The sequence below is a fragment of the Helicoverpa armigera genome, chromosome 23 (genome assembly GCF_030705265.1).
Source record: "Helicoverpa armigera isolate CAAS_96S chromosome 23, ASM3070526v1, whole genome shotgun sequence".
In the NCBI taxonomy this organism is placed as follows: Eukaryota; Metazoa; Arthropoda; class Insecta; order Lepidoptera; family Noctuidae; genus Helicoverpa; species Helicoverpa armigera.
The window spans coordinates 1,789,914-1,802,874 of record NC_087142.1 but is presented as its reverse complement, the minus strand read 5'-3'; the positions used below and the strand labels follow the sequence as shown (position 1 = coordinate 1,802,874).

Sequence of the window (12,961 nt, the reverse complement as noted above, 5' to 3'; positions counted from 1 at the left end):
ACGATTTTTGGTAGTCTCTACTGCCAAAACTATCGAGTGTCATCGCAAAGTTACCGAATATTTTCGGTAAGATAACGATTTATCGTTATGTCATAGAATTTCCTTGCGACAGTTTTTGACAGCCCGCTAAGTGATAGCTACTATCGATATCGTTCCTATATTTGTTTATTTTACGTCAGAAAATATTAAATAAATAGTAATTTAATAAATAATGGCTTCTGAATATTTAGCATGGGACTTAGTTGTGCTCGAGCACAGACGCGATGTGCTTATGGGTCGACAAATAGCACGAAACAAGCGAAACGATGAAAATCCCTTGGATTTGGAGGATGGCCAATTTCTTCAAATGTATAGAATTTCAAAGGAAATGTTTCACAGGCTACTAAGTGAACTGCGTCCATCTCTCCAAAGACGACGGCCTTACGGACTTTCTGTGGAGTCCCAAGTAAGTGTCTTTGCGACCTACCGTGCATAAATAATATTTCTATAATATATTTTTCTTATAACTAAGGTTGAACTTTTTAAATTTTCTTCTTATTAGATACTGACGGCACTCCGATTTTACGCATGTGGGTGCTACCAACAACCTGTTGGCTTGCAGTGGGGTTGTAGCATGAGCCAAAATCTGTTAGCCGAGTCATCCGGGCTGTAACTTCGGCAATAAATGAAAACTTTTAAGAAAATATATTAAATTTCCAATGACTCAAGGAGAACGCCATGCGGCAAAACAGAAATTTAGAAATGCCCCACAGCCATTCCCAGGGGTAATTGGAGCCATTGATTGCACCCATATAAAAATTTTAGCTCCTAAGACCAATGAGGAGTCTTATGTGAGTGGTCACCATGAGGGCCATTCATTAAATGTGCAAGCTGTAAGTTGACCTTCAGTTCTATAATATCTAAAAATATTGTTTGAAAATATGTACTTACATATTTAATATATTACAGGTGTGTGACCCTGATCTTATTATTTTAAATATTAATGCTCGATGGCCAGGAGCGAGACATGATGCTCACATATGGGCAAATTCACCGGTGCGCTCAACAATGAAGCGACATTTTGAAAATGGGGACCGCCGTGCTTGGCTGCTTGGTAAATAAATGAACATTATAAATCTGCCTCGAAGAGGTTGCCCATTCGACTTCTGAAATTACTTTGTATTTTTAATCTTTTAGGTGATGATGGATATCCTCTGGAACCGTGGTTAATGACTCCCATAAAACATCAACAGCCTGGCACACCGGAATATAAATATACCGAAGCACACTGCTCAGCTAGGAACATCATAGAAAGATGCTTCGGTGTGCTAAAATCTGTGTTTAGATGTCTATCACACCAACGCCAGTTAATGTACGAACCCTATATGGCTGGCCTAATAATTAACGCATGTGCAGTGCTCCACAATATGCGGATAACATATAAATTACCGGAACCAGAGTCCACCACATCCATGCAGCTGGTGGATAATAGTAGATTCCATGATGATATGTTAGAAGTTACAGGTAACTTATGAACTGATTTTTTATTTTACTATGTATGTATACCTAACACCAATACATTTTATTTTTGTTATGCAGGTTCTGGGCGAGCTGTTGCAGAGCGCATAAGAAGAAGGCTAATTAACACTAGTTTCACATAATTATTATACTTTTTTCATTTATGTACTGTTTCAAATAAAAACATTTTATATCATTTATTATTTTTATTTATGTAATTATTTATTGCGTCAGCTATTTTGTTTCCGACTTTTACCAATTGCAGCGTCGCCTCGGCTTGTACCTTGGCTGCCTCAGCCTGCATCTTGGCAGCATCTGCTTGCGCTTGAGCAGCAGTTGCCAGCATCTAAAAAACGTTGGATTTACTGAATGTGTCTTAATGTTCTCTAGCATGCTAGTGTGTATAATAATTAAGAGGAAATTTACACTATAACACACCTTCATTGTAGCAGCATTTGCTTCTGCAACTGCTAGAAATTCTCGTCGAGCTGCACTATATTGCTCAGAAACACTTTGGCGAGGATTCAGATCTGAAAATACCCAAAATTATTGGTATTGTAGGAATTATTGGCTGACCCACCTGCAGAACTAATGTTTTATTATAAATAAAATTTAAGCTTACTCCTCTTTCTTCTGGGTCTCTGTCGCAGTGGTGGTGTTGATGATGCAACAGTTTCTGTCCTTCTGCCACGTACTGCTGGAATTATCAATTATAACACATTAAATAAAAATCAATGAAAATAAACATAGGTGAGCAAAATAACTGCAACTTACTCATTTGTAGTACTGGCGACTGAGGGGCATCTTGCACTTGTTCTTGGATGGGTGGTGGTGAAGAACCAGCCGTTGCTCTGCTGTCATTGATTGCTAAAATATTTTGTTAATTAATATTTTGGTAACATTAGTGTACAGATGTATACACATAATAAAATATATTATAGCAGTAACCAACTAGTTACTAAAACTCCAACTTACTTGTTTCAGTCGGTAACAATTCCACAAAATCTCTAGCTGTAATAAAATAAATAGTAACATTAAAATTAAAATAATTATATTTTGAATTGAGTACCTATTAATTTAAAACTTACCCTGAGAATGAGGTAAGGTGAGAACCTCAGAGATTACCACCCCAGCCTCCATCTCATGTTGTAATAACTGTAAATAACAATAAAAGTATTTTTAGTGTTATCAACATTCAAAGATTGAGAATATTAAATTGTATTGAATACAATAATCACAACTTACATCTTCCTCTGGCATAGCGTCCGGGCAGTCTGTCCCAAAGGAATAATCTGCCCCAACTATTGAAATTATCCGGCTCTCGGCCTCGGTCAGGGAGCAGTGCTGACGCCTCGGTTGCCGGTACGTTTTGTTCTTTTTAATTTTGCCGCCTTACTGCAAGCGCGGCTTTTTAAGTCTCTCCAAACCTACAATTAGAATAATTAACTCAAGTAAATAATAAAAAAAAACTGACGTGGCATGTACATGCTTATAATTAAAACCAATTCAATCTTTGAAAAAGACTTACCGTCATCCACTGCTCTGGTGTCTTTCTAGACCCGTTAGGGAGATTATTGAGCTCCTCGGCAACCTCCCTCCAGCCCGTTTCGAAATTTTCCCGGCCCTGCAAGCCGGTAAATTTCCGCGTGTGCAAATATGGACGCGCTTCTAATATTGATAGTAGTGCATCAATTTGAGCGGGTGTAACACGAGGGCTACGCAGACGCTTACGCCTGAAACATTAAAGTAGTCATTATGTAAACACAGAATACTTCGGATGTATACAAAGTATTCAATTTAGTAAGTACCAAGAATAGGAATAAAAAATTCTCGTTGTAGATGTACTTACCTGACGCTCAAGCTGCTGGCACCCGGCAGGCCTGCGCCTGTTTCAATGACTTCACCGTCCATGAATAGTAATGAATACACCGTTCTCCTTTATTATTATTATAAATCAAACCAATGTTCATGCACAAACAAACTTGACATTGACAGTTTGTTTATGTTCTATGTCTGTATTGCAAGTACGCAAACTATTAAGATCTTTAATATGTGTTTTCTTAAAAAACGGTATGTTTTACTTACACGGTTCGATGCAAAAAGTTTTAATATGATAAGGTTCATCTATTTTCTTTATAATTGTCAAAGGAAACAAAATTGGTTGTGCAAATCTTGTCTACCATTTCTCCCTATAATACAAGGATTTTTTTTACATGCAACATTTTAATACAAATTCACCGCACTATGAATACGGTTTTCGCTATCGTACCGACACGAATATGTCATGATAATTAGCGATGTTGCCCGCTATCTCGGCTGTCGAGACTTGCGTTTATCGTTACTGTCGTTATGGCAAGCGAATATTTTCGTTAATATTTAGCGACTGTCAGTTTGCGATCGAATCGCTATCTTATGTCGAGACTGCAGGCCCTGGCTATAGCGCTGTACACGTTTAAACTGAACGATGTCGTTCGGATACTGTAGTCACCATGAACGCTTAAGGCAAGAATTTTTTTGGTGACTGTTTTCACCTCGGACGCTTGAGTGGTTATTAAAACAAAAGATATGTTTATAAAATACCAAGGTCATGAAGATTTAATTGGATATTCAGACTCAGACTTGGCTGGGGATTTGGATACAAGAAAATCAACTACTGATTATATTTTTATGTTAAATGGTGGCCCTATTTCTTGGGCAATAATCTTGTATTGCCCTATCAACTACTGAGGCTGAATTCATGGCAGGATGTGAAGCTGCCAAGAATTTAAAGAAACTTCCAGATTATAAAGAAAATAGGGAACCACAAACGACCTTCAATGAAACACTCTCAGATTTTTAAAAGGAGTGTAGGTCACCAGTAACAACAAATCAGCGTAATAAAAAAATGTGTACAAAACCAGGAGAAACTGTTTCTACAAATGATTTCAGATTGATTTCCAAAATTTACGAGTATCTAATAATAAGCCATCGAAAACCCACCAAAACGTCAATGTTAACTCCGCTATTCGCCCTGGTACTAGCACACTCTGTAATCGACAATTTACACATGTCCCAAGACCGCTTTTTGTTCTTTAAAACGCCTATTGATAAAAAGGGTCGTCCGTCGTTTCACCCCACAAGCGACGAAGTAAAATTTTTGAATGGGTCGATTCGCCCCGCGGCACTATGGGAAAGCCCCATACAAGGCCGTCTCAAAACCGTTTCCCCTGAAAGTCATTGTTATGGAGTAAAACGAATCAATTAATTTAGTCTTATAAATAACCTTTCTTTTCTATATTTTTTAAATTACTTTTTGCTCACCATAATGTATAAAAAAAGGCATCAAAGCTAACCCATGTTCAATGATGTGATTTTGGCACAATACATTACTACAATTCAACGCCACATTACTCGAAAGTTTTTGATTTAAATGTATAAGTATTATACATTTTTGAAATGCTTATAATCTCCTCATAACGTTTCTTAAATAATATTATATATAAATAAATAAATAAAAATTAACTAATGTAGTTTAAGATGGTATAATTTTCGGGTTACTTTTTTTTTGATGAGACTTACCCGTTTGCCGCTGTTTGCCGATGTCGAGATATTTATTGTATTACGATCTTTATACATTAGTTTACACAAGGAGAAAAAAAAAGTTGCGCATACTTGCGCCTTTTCTGACACGGTGCCAAAACATATCGCGAAAAACTCCAGAAAAAACCGCGTCTGTTGTGTGGCTGATATCAAAAATCAAATTAAAAACCGGTCCCCTTCCATGATAAATAAGAATGGTGAAGTAATTGAAATTACTCATGACCTATTTTTAACCATGATTGATGGTAAAGTAGTAGCACAAGTTTTAACTGAAACTCCTTCGAGCGCTTCTTCAGCAAATGAATAACTTAGAGGCAGTTAGGACACGAGATGTGAATGAAAGTTCATTTCAATATGGACTGTCAACACTACACGCTTGGATTAGAAATATGGAGTTGATTTTACACATTTCCTATAACTTGTCTTTCCAAAAGTGGTCAGCAACTACACCAGAAAATAAAAAAAACAAAGACGAAAAGAAAAAAACTGTTACAAAAGCGGTTTAGGGAGGAAATGGGACTGCATATCGATAAACCTCGACAAGGCACTGGAAATAGTAATGATGGAAACACAGCTCGGAGATTTTTTCAGAATTACTTACTCTGCAGACATTGCAGGTGTAGACGTAGAACTTATAAAACAAATGTACATTATACTACAAACTATGTCATCTGGAATGGCTATTGATTCAAAAAAGTGTGAATACGCATATAGTACCGCCCAACTGTACGTAAATATTTATAATTGGTATTCTATGAATTCCTCCGTACATTAAATACTTATTCACGGAGAAAAAATCATTGAGTACTATGCTATTTTACCTATCGGACAATTGTCCGAAGACGCTCAAGAATCCCGCAACAAGGATTACAAAAACTTTAGACTTCATCATTCTAGAAAGTGTTCAAGAGCGGCTACCAATACAGACGTTTTCCATATCTTATTGTAAACTTCTGATCCATGTATATCAAGTTTGAGAAATACCTCAGAAACAATATCGAAAGAACTTTTCGATGAAGCCAAGTCCCTTCTTGCTGTCAACAAAAATCTGTAGGAGCTTGTTGAATTTTGTAAATTATTGTTTTCTCGTTAGACACTGTTAGAAAATATTTTTTCTTATAAATGCATGTATTTTTTTAAGTTTTATTTTGTAAATAAATTAATAAACATAATTTTAGAATTTTTTTTTTTTTTTTATTAAACCTTGTACTTTCAAGTATATGTGTGCAAAATTACAGATCATTTAGTTTTGAAATAACTGAGATACGGAGTTTTGAGACGAAACATACGCGATTTTCCCATAGTGCGCGGTGCCAATCGACGAACTACCCATTTGGAATGGGTCGATTCGCCCCACAATATGGAACAGTTCTTTTTTTGAAAGGGTGATTGCAGCAAAGGAAATAGGCAGTTTTTATTATAAATTTTTCAGTGTAGTATCATCACCTACTGAAGCATTATTTTATCTGAATTTTTGAACTTTTCTAGTACCCAGTGTTATCTTACAATGTACTAGGGTAGCATAAAATACCTGAAGTAAATCCCTCGGGGCGTCTCACAGTGTCCGGCGTAGAACAAGCCAGGTGGACACAATGATATTATATATATAATCTGAGGTAGATACGTTTTACTGACATCTGCGCGGCGATACAAACACAAGCTGATCAGCTTGAGTGAACTCAGTCCGTCCTGCGTCTGCCCGTGATGCGAACGTATGTTTAAGCGAGAGTTTGGTGTATAAAAATAAAGAAAAATGCCTAGTTGTGTGTTCAGAAAGTGCAACACTTATACTGGGCCTGCTGTAAAATACAAGAAGGATGTGTCTTTTCATTTGTAAGTACCGTATAATCTATTTAAACAGTAAATCATAAATTTTATTTTATTCAAAAATCACTGTCGCGCTGTTGCCGCTTTGACATCTACACGAACGAGACAAATAGTGCGTTGCATGTATGAGTGACAGAGAGAACGAGAAAATGGCGCGCGGTGTTGTCAATTCGAACGATGCTAGAGGATGTTGGGGTCATATGGCTACAATATTGTTTTTCACCACCAGTATTTAATAATATTATCCATAGTTGGTAAACACAACAACAACAGCATTTGACTTTCAACATTAATTTCTATTTTATTTTAGATTTCCTAAAGACGGATTAATGAAAGAAAAATGGGTACAAGTGGTAAGAACACAACGACGAGAAGATGATTGGATGCCAACGACATACTCAACTATTTGTTCTCAACACTTTCTGGAAAGTGACAAGTACGTTACGAAAAAAAATGTTCGCAAACTGATAAAGACAGCAGTGCCGGTAATTAAGGTAAAAAAGAAAACCCTACTTCACTATTTAGAATTATGCTTTGGGAAGTAAGAGCGCTGATAATACACGAAGCTCAACTTAATTGATAGTTTTCATATATTTCTATTCAGCTTTTTCAAAATTTATTGTACTATTGTGATACCTACTGCAGTTCGTCATTGCTTGTAGTTACAGTCTATATTTAAGATTTCTTAACCTTTCAACGACCAACCGACAGCCAGCTGTCGGGCTGCTGTTGTGTCTCAAATCACGTGTGTTCCAAAGATTAATTAAAATTTTTCTCTATTAATCTGTGTAATACATTTTTTTAGCATAAAGAAAACTTGGGAGAAGGAATTATTTCTGACAACGACTCACTAAAAGATGTATATACAAGCTGTTGATTTGCATCCGTGCCATAGTCAAGGAGGTTAAAATTAAATACGTAAATAATCGATTTGAATTACGGTAGGTGGGAAAAAGCTAATATGCGCTGCTTTTTTTGATGTTGTAATTTCATGGTATTTCAGAATTTAGCCCACGGTTAAACACTAATCATAACAGAATTCCCCCGCGGCCACAGTGTGTGCGTGATGGCAGCTATGTGTGCGTAGACAGAGAAAACTAATGTCTACGTGTGTGCGTGAGTGTCGATGTGTGAGTGTCTTATCTACGACATGACAGCGCGAGCGCGCGAGCGAGCGAGACCGAGTGATACGCGATAGCAATCATTTTACCTAAAGTTTCGAAAATCACCTTCATTATTGTCATTAACTTCGTTTTACTTTACTTACTAATTTTTTAGCATGAATTTAACACAGATATCTTATTAACTACAGTAATAAGCAATACTAGTGCGCGAAAGAAAGTTCACTAACATGTTAACAGCTGATTGATAAAATGTTCGTTTTGCTTTATCTTTCAGCATAAACTTTTCGCAGTGATTTAGTTTTTATTTTTGAATTAAATTGGTTAATAATTAGAAATTTTGCTTACTTCTTAACGGTCTTAGGACCTTGGAACACGGAAATCTTATTAATGACGTAATACTAGTGCGCTAAAGGAAAGTTCACTGACCTGTTAACAGCTGATTGATAACATTTTCGGTTTGCTTTAACATTCAGCGTAAAGATTTCGTAGTACCTAATTTTGTTTTTACTTTTCGATTAAATTGGTGAAAGATGTGTTAGTTAAGTGTAGGCACGAGGTGATTCTTTCGGCTCGTAGGTATTATTGGCGTGGTTAAGAAATCAACTTATTTACACTAATAAAATTGATTAAGCTGACTACGTAGGTATTTACAAAATGTACAAATAAATAAATTACCTAGTTTAGTTACCCGGAGGTACTGTTCAAAGCTGTCACCTTCACACTCTTGGCACAATCGAGCACGACGAAGTAGCTGGTTGTCCTTCAGCTAACATAACACTATCACATTCGTTTTTAATGTGTTGAAAGCACTAAGTTAACGGTCCTAGCACATAAGTCTGTCACATGACCAGCATGACCCTCCGTGATGAGGGTTCCCGGTCGGTAAACATTTCCCGGAACATAGGTAGGTATGTACGGCTGTCATTGCACATCCTTGGCAGTCGTAACGGGTAGTCAGAAGCCAGTAAGTCTGACACCAGTCTAACCAAGGGGTATCGGGTTGTCCGGGTAACTGGGTTGAGGAGGTCAGATAGGCAGTCGCTTCTTGTAAAGCACTGGTACTCAGCTGAATCCGGTCAGACTGGAAGCCGACCCCAACATGATTGGGAAAAGGCTCGGAGGATGGATGGCTGTTAGTACACTGTTGTCACTGATGGCATACAGGCGGACCATCGCCACCAACTCGTGTTCGTGTAGTTTTCCGTCATCTCGCACTTTGTACCTACACGTCGCGGAATTCAAAGCGCACGTACGCAGCAGCGGCGGCGACATCAAACACACTGCTTGCCGTCGGCGCTTGTTTGTTCCGGCTTCAAGGGCACGCGGGGAGCGGCGAGGCGAGTGTGTGGGAGTACTCGCACTGTGATTGGGTGAATTTGGGTAGGCTGGATGATCTACGATTTTTATTGAACGATCGTTGCGTATGCTTTGTGCATGTATCGTTTGCGTTTGTGTGAGTGCGCAGCGCCGTAGTAAGGCTAGTAACACACGCGCCGAATTAAAGTACGGCTGGGTTACACTGACGGATATACGTAAATAAGAAAAAAACATGAAAAAATTACCTACCCATTTTTTCGTTGATTTGGGTCGAGAATCATTAGCATATTTACGTCCTTGACTATGGCACGGATGCAAATCAACAGCTTGTATTTCGGACCATGACTCAGTATTTGATACTCCAAGAGAAACATACCTCAAGAAAAAAATTACGAAAATAAATCAAGCAAAAAAAAGTTATAGATGAAAAATTATAATTTGACTAAGCAAAATAAAAGACTCAAAAAAAAGTGTGATAATTTACAAAATATCGTCTCAAAGCTCAAGAAGAAAAATTATTTTACAGTAGATCAGTTTTCTGAGTTGAATTTGAAAGCTGAAGCAGTAGAACTGACAAACCGGCTAGTTGCTAAGAGCAAATCTAAAGGTTATCGCCAAAAATATACTCCGGCATTGAGAAAGTTTGCAGTTACCCTGCATTATTATGCAGCCTACAAGTATGTCAGGAAAGTATTTAATGGTTCACTACCTCATCCTCGTGTCATAGGGAAGTGGTACGAAAACAGCTCGGGTGATCCTGGGTTTAATAAACAAGCGTTAGATGTTTTAGAAAAGAAGTATAAACATAGTGGCCAGCGAATATTGTGCACGTTAATTGCAGACGAGATGGCTCTTCGTCACCAAACTACTTGGACAGGAAAAAATACTGCAGGTGTCGTGGACTTTGGTGCTGGATCAGCAAAATCGTGTGAAATAGCGACTCAGGCATATGTTTTTCTATTAGTATGTATGAACGAAAGTTGTAAAATCCCAGTAGCATATTTTCTTGCTAACGGACTGTCGGCTGAAACTCGGGCAAATTTACTAAAAACATGTCTAAGTGAATGCTACCGTGTGGGAGTTGACATTGTAGCCATAACATTTGATGGTTGTGCATCTAATATAAATGCAGCTAATTTATTAGGTTGTGAGCTTAAACAACCATCACACCTAAAAACAACATTCAGACACCCGGAATGTGATTTAGATGTTGCAATTATGTTTGACCCTTGTCACATGATTAAATTAGTAAGAAATTCATTTGAATCTAAAAGACAATTTTTTGACGGGAGTGGAAGGAAGATTCGCTGGCAGTTATTAGAAAATTTAGTCAAGCTTCAAAAAAATGTTGGACTTAATTTTGCTAACAAAATTACCCCTCGTCACATTTATTTTAGAAATGAAGTGATGAAAGTCAAATTGGCAACACAAATCATGAGCATGAGTGTTGCAAATGCTCTCAAATTATGTAATGAGATTTTAACATCTTCCCTTTTCGTGGACACTGAAGGGACAGTAGATTTTATAGAAATTTTTAATAATTTATTTGATGTTTTTAACTCAAATCATCCGATTTGTACGGCATGAAAAAACCACTTTCTCTAAAAAACGCCAATGACATCATAGCTTTTCTGGAAAAAGCGAAACTTTATATATTGAACCTTTACATTTTTATTAAATATAGACGCGAGGTTCGTAAACGTATTACCGTGAAAATAATTAAGAAAAAAATTATAGAATCTAAAAATAAAACAGGCTTTTTGGGCTTCCTCAATTGTATAGAAAGTTTAAAACATCTATACACAACGTTGGTCGAAGGACAACGTTTGCGATATATCGCAACTTACAGGTTGTCTCAAAATCACATTGAAATGTTGTTCGGTACTATCAGGCGACATGGAGGTTATAACAATAATCCAAACGTTATCCAGTTTAAGGGAATTTTCAAAAAAATCCTTCAACACCTGGAAATGAAATCTTCGTTTTTAGGAAACTGCTTACCATTAGAAGACATAACTGTATTAACGTGTTCGTCTGCAGTTCACAACATTAATTCTACAGTAAGCAGAAGAACTATGGATGACGAGATTGACTCTCTCGAAAATGACTCTGATTTAATAAATGCAACTGCTGTAGAAAATGATATTAACACAAATGTCGAAGTGTTTTCGACAATGTTAAATAACGAAAGCGTTAAAAAAACCACTGAACAGATTATCGGTTATATTTCAGGATGAGTAGCCAGAAAATTGGCTTCAGTATTAAAATGTTCAACATGCACCGATAGTCTGTATTGTAATAACAAATTGTGGTTTCATAAATTGATTATTTTAAAAATATGGGTGGACTATGTTTCCCGAGTGAGGATGTGTTCCAAATCTGTCTGAAGTCAGAATCTATAATTAAAAACCACATTAAAGAAATGGGTCACATTATCCTTCCCGATCACAAAGATATCCAAATTTTAAAAAACCGTATCTTAAAGTCATTTATCAGCTGCAATGACGTATTTGGTTCTTTACATCAACATTCTTTAGAGCAACATCCCACATTTGATCATAGAGTGCACCTTATACGCGCGGTCATTGAGAAATTTATCAATGTTCGTCTACATTTCGCACACAAAAGTTCTGCGTCAAATTATAAGAGGCAAAAAAGAATAAATTAAGTTTGTTTGAAGGAATTTAAAAATATGTATCTGTTCTGCAACATAAGTCGATAATATATGACTTCGATTATCATACTGTTCGATTGCCTATCAGTAAGTTAATGTTTTTTATATGATTAAATAAAGGTTTTTTTATGTTTATACAGATTTTTGTTTTATTTTTTAATTTAATATGTAACAATAATTACTGTTGCGGAATACAGCATTGATATTTTAAAGATTAATATTATTATTACTTTATTCGTAAAGTAGGTAATACGGTATATCAACTATTTCATTAAGTCAAAAAAATCGCATGCCCTTTTTTCCCCATATGCCTCTGATAGCTACGTCACTCATGCGCTCGACCAATGAGCATGTAATTTGACTATTACTTTCTCCCTCTAGCAACATGCATCCCGCCGCGCCGTACGGTGTCATATTTTCTTTCCCTTTCTTCACGCGTATAAGTAGTTATCTAGTATTTTCATGACGTGTCTATATATAATACGTCATTGGGTGGACAAAAATATTTTTTTATGGTTTTGCAACTAGACCTATTGATTAGTTAATTATGTATTACTATAACATATTTTTTAAAAACAAAATGCGTTGGATTTGTAGTTAAATATTTTATTTCATATATACACAATGATAATACACGAAAACAGAAAAAAAGAAAAAAATATCTAAATTGCTATAAATATTAACACTAATTATATATACACAACCTTAGACTCAGTGGTACCAACTCTACGTCTTTTTACGTAGATCTACGTACTTTAAACCTTTCTTGCGAACCTACGAACTTTAGTCCCAGAATCTACGTATTTTCTATCAAAATTGTTCAAATTTGCAAAATAGACTGAATGGGCATAATTACCTTTACTTTCGCAAAAAAAAAAATAATAAACGTTCCGTTTCATACTAACGCACACCCCTCGCCTCGCCACTCAACACGTCGCGCCAT

General features: G+C 36.5%; 2 protein-coding genes across 2 annotated transcripts; one reads left to right on the top strand and one right to left on the bottom strand.

The window, feature by feature from the left end:
- Window positions 1-1,693, top strand: LOC135118516 (putative nuclease HARBI1). Its single transcript, XM_064040829.1, has 5 exons — window positions 1-445; window positions 542-872; window positions 949-1,093; window positions 1,177-1,503; window positions 1,579-1,693. The coding sequence occupies exons 2-5, from the start codon at window positions 699-701 to the stop codon at window positions 1,638-1,640; spliced, it is 708 nt and encodes a 235-aa protein (XP_063896899.1). The 5' UTR covers window positions 1-445; window positions 542-698; the 3' UTR covers window positions 1,641-1,693.
- Window positions 1,684-3,468, bottom strand: LOC135118517 (uncharacterized). Its single transcript, XM_064040830.1, has 9 exons — window positions 3,347-3,468; window positions 3,026-3,230; window positions 2,743-2,924; window positions 2,586-2,652; window positions 2,473-2,508; window positions 2,272-2,364; window positions 2,120-2,194; window positions 1,936-2,027; window positions 1,684-1,843 (listed from the first exon to the last, which is right to left on the bottom strand). Exons 3-9 carry the CDS (start codon window positions 2,755-2,757, stop codon window positions 1,691-1,693), a joined length of 531 nt encoding a protein of 176 aa, XP_063896900.1. The 5' UTR covers window positions 2,758-2,924; window positions 3,026-3,230; window positions 3,347-3,468; the 3' UTR covers window positions 1,684-1,690.
- Between the last annotated feature and the right edge of the window lie 9,493 nt (window positions 3,469-12,961).